The 3,989-nt window shown below is 32.0% G+C and overlaps 1 protein-coding gene across 1 annotated transcript; it reads right to left on the bottom strand.

Moving 5' to 3' along the window:
- Nucleotides 1-2,405: 2,405 nt before the first annotated feature.
- On the bottom strand, nucleotides 2,406-3,653 carry LOC124930581 (aspartic proteinase CDR1-like). The gene has a single exon (XM_047470913.1). It carries the CDS (start codon nucleotides 3,651-3,653, stop codon nucleotides 2,406-2,408), a length of 1,248 nt encoding a protein of 415 aa, XP_047326869.1.
- Between the last annotated feature and the right edge of the window lie 336 nt (nucleotides 3,654-3,989).

Raw genomic sequence — 3,989 nt, 5'->3', positions numbered from 1 at the left:
TATCCACAAGATTATTAAAATCTTATATTATGGTGAGACTTTAAATTTATGATTCTAAATATCTAAACAATAAATGTAATTGTATAATAAATTGTATAAAATGACTTTTCTTTGTATTGATTTTCTTATCCTCCGATCTAGGCCTGGGTAAATAACTATGGCAAAATCAAGCGTCTCATTTGTCGTCGTTTCACTCGCTATTATGGCAGGTAATGTAACATCTTTCTGAATCTCTATATTTCAAATATTTTAAGAGTGATTTCTTGATAGGTTACAACCATAGCATATGAGATATAACAGGATAATTTGTTAATTAGTTTCTGAAATTTGAAATTGGTAATGGAAGGAATTTTATTGATGACGGAAAAAAGTGGAGGACAAGTGATACCGGTAGTAGATTGTTCATCAACATGTTCGTCGAGTCTTCCAATACCGGCAAGTATGTGTGAATCAGACTGCAAACGTTTTTTTAAAGATCGTTTAATTACTTACAGTCCTCCTCAAATTCCCTTTACAAAATGCACTTGTATTAGTCGCCCTATACTAAATAAAGGGAAATGTTATTGCATACATCTATAATTACAATGGACTATGTATTAATTTACATTAATAAAGAGATCATGTTTAATCTCTTATTTTTTAATAATACCAACATAGTATCTTTGTTACAATTGTTTTTAGGTGAATTTCTAACTAAAATGAAGCCCAAGACCAAAAAAAAAAATAATAGAAAAATCAGATCAGTGATGTGGCATTATCCGTTTGGGCCAGAATACATTATTAATGAAATTTTGTAACATTGGTAAAGTGATGTATGTGTAAGTCTTAAAATTAGTTCAAGAAAATAAAAAGACTTATGATTAGTTTTTTTGAAGTAAGAATTTTTTTTTCATTGAAATCCAGGGAGAAAAAATTTCACAAATAAAAATAAAAGTTTTGACTTGGAATTTATTAAAAATATTTTAGAAAAAGTTGAAAATAGAATAAATAAATAAGTAAATAAATAATGAGTATCTTATATTATTTTTGTATGTTGTATGTTGTCAAAAAAGTCTATAAAAATAAGAAAATAAAAAAATGAGTATCTTCTATTTTTTATGTTGTTAGAACAGTCTTTAGTATAAAAATTGCAATTCAATATAATTTCTAGTATCAAATAAATTGTCATCAAATATGTTACCTTTTATATATATAAAGGTTAACATATTTGTAACAATTAAAATATCTTAACATTCTGACCTATTTAAAAAAAAAAAATAGTTTTATAAAGTGTGAAATTATTTTTTCTTTTAACCTTTTTTGTGTGTTTTTTAAGATATGAAAGTATGTAATGTTTATTTTTCACTGCTTAGATTCTAGTTTGTATTATATTTTATTCAATTTGACATCCTATTTAATGAGATCAAATTAATTTATCATCTACCTACGGTCACACGAGCTCTTTTGGACTATGTATGTGTTGAAATGTGTATCACTCGTCTCACCACGTCACACCGCTTTATTCTACGGAAATTATGTCTTAGAAAAAAAAATAGAAGTTAAAAGAAGGGTAATGTTTCATATCTAAAGAATTATCTACCTAAATCCATTTTTTAAGATAATTAGAGAATTAATGACATACATTAGCTCTTTTATTGAGGAGTCACTTAGTTTATAGTTTTAATCTTAATGCTAAGAAAGAGAAAAAATTCGGATCAAGTTCTTTGTTACGAAAAGGAAAAGATTTCGATTACTTCGCTCATATACTAAATACCTTAATCTCCCATTGGTCTCAACTAATGAAGTATATGTACAATTAGTTTGTTCATCTACTAAAATACCTTAATCTCCCATTGGAAGACGATCTCAATTAATGAAATATATTTGCTTATAAAACTTACAACCTTATACTTGACGGACCATGTGATAATCCTATATACATTTATATGTTATCCATGTGTCTCAACCTCAAATTCAAGCTTCAAAAAAAATTAGTGATTTCAAATGTGTTATAAATAAATTGCCAAATAATATTTTTTCTTGCCTTTTTAAATGATTTTTAATTATGTTGCATGGACAATAAGAATAATGATTTCGAAAGAATGTGTTGTTGTGGCAGAATTCGAGAAGCAGAGAAGATGATGACAATGATAAAATAAAGTTGTTAAATGTAGCGGGCAAATGAATAAAGGAGTGTCATATCACATATGTGAAAAAGAACTTAAATTACTTTGACTCAAATCTTAACCGGCATAAATAAGGCACAAACACATAAACAATATACTATTATATAAGCTTATAATGTAATAAACACAAATAGATCAAAGCATCCTCGACGTGGTCCAGTAGTCATCCTCGGGGTTATATTCTAACGCGATATTATTAAAATATTGAAATTATTATTCTAGTACCTATTAAAAGAAACACTAAGCCAACCAAACCAACATTGTTGGAAATGGAAGATGAGACATTTCCTTGAGGCTTAGAGTTGGAGGAGTGCACGGTACAATCAGCTGCCTCTCAAGATCATACCCAATTAGATGGTCAGATTGAGCCAAGTTGCCAAATATGTACACTTGATCGTGAGGAAATATGGCAAGGCATAACTTATCATCGACTGGAAGGAAGGTGTTTGTTGACAACAATGTCACGTTAGCACCACCCGCAAAATGTGCAACGATTGGTGGAATAGTTATGTTGTTGTCAATGTAACAAAGTCTAAAGAACTCCAATGAATCGTCAACTGGCTCAGCCTTAACCGCAGTTTTTATCGAATCCTCCATGGCTTGGTAAATATCTCTAGGCAGAAACGTATAAGTGCTGTCAGAGTCGATTATGATATTTCCTTGTTGAACCACATTGACCGATTCCAATAGCCTCTCGCCTACACTGATAGCTTCCAAGGTGATGAAATAAAACGTGTCCACCACACCTTCCATCTTGATCATATTCATCGGGGTAGTGACCACCCCTGACCCCGACACTTCTGCGATGGAACCGAAGTTGATTCGGCTTCTGGAGCCCGATGTAACATTTGATGAAAGGCAATAAGAAAATTTCCCTCCTATCGATTCTCGTATCTGCCCAACAAATGAGTAATTACCACCTCCGAGCCCTATAATACCAGAAGCCTGTTGTTCGGATGTGAAGTGATTGTTCCTTCCACATCCAAATATCAATCTCGGGATCGAGATTCCCCCGAGAGTAAACGTGTCCAATCCGAGCTCTCCTTTGCTGGTGGAGTGATCCGCGTATTCACGTTGGTACGGACAACTGCTTTCATTCCCGCAGGCTTGGAACAAACAATAATTACATGGAAGTAGCTTATATGTGTAAGACTTCTTCGGATCCATAATTGACAGTTCCTGTTTAAAGCAGCTGGAGCACGGGCTACATTGTGTCCAAGTGAGATCGCTCCCTGTATCAGCTATTAAGAGCTGTTTCAGAGGAGGCTCTCCAATGTAGACCTCCATAAAGTACTCGCCGGAAGCTGACCATAATTCAGAGTCTATGTTCGAATCAGGCGATTTCAAATGTGACAAACGCGAAACACATCGGTGGATGGCATTCAAAGACGACGGTGAATCACGTCGGATAAAGTCGGTGGATAATTCAAGAGCTGCTGATGAAATTTGAAGGAGTATAAAAGCCAAGACAGATACCTTGATAGCCATTGAGAGATTCATGAAACTGATGTAGTTTTGAGAGTTAAGATGTTAGGAGTTTAAATATACTTTTACATGTCATATGAAATAATAATCCAAATATTTTTCACTTTGTCCTTGTATAAATTCAAAAATTGTCTTCTATATCAAAAACAAAAAAAGAGCTAACTTAATTTTTAATCATTCATGTTATTAATAGTATACCAAGCCCTTGTTTGGATTGGGGACTGGAGTTATTTAAATAATTTTATTGGCATGGAGTTATGAAAAATTATGTTTATTGATGAAAATACTAAAAATGTATTTATATTAATGAAAAATATTTGTTTAAAAAATAAATATAGA

The sequence above is a fragment of the Impatiens glandulifera genome, chromosome 3, assembly GCF_907164915.1.
Source record: "Impatiens glandulifera chromosome 3, dImpGla2.1, whole genome shotgun sequence".
Taxonomy (NCBI): Eukaryota; Viridiplantae; Streptophyta; class Magnoliopsida; order Ericales; family Balsaminaceae; genus Impatiens; species Impatiens glandulifera.
Note: the sequence above shows the minus strand (reverse complement) of the source record. Positions and strands in the feature narration are given on the sequence as shown.

What these genes read in the sequence shown, in the direction of transcription:
- LOC124930581 (XM_047470913.1), bottom strand. Translation starts at nt 3,653, where the DNA reads ATGGCTATCAAGGTATCTGTCTTGGCTTTTATACTCCTTCAAATTTCA.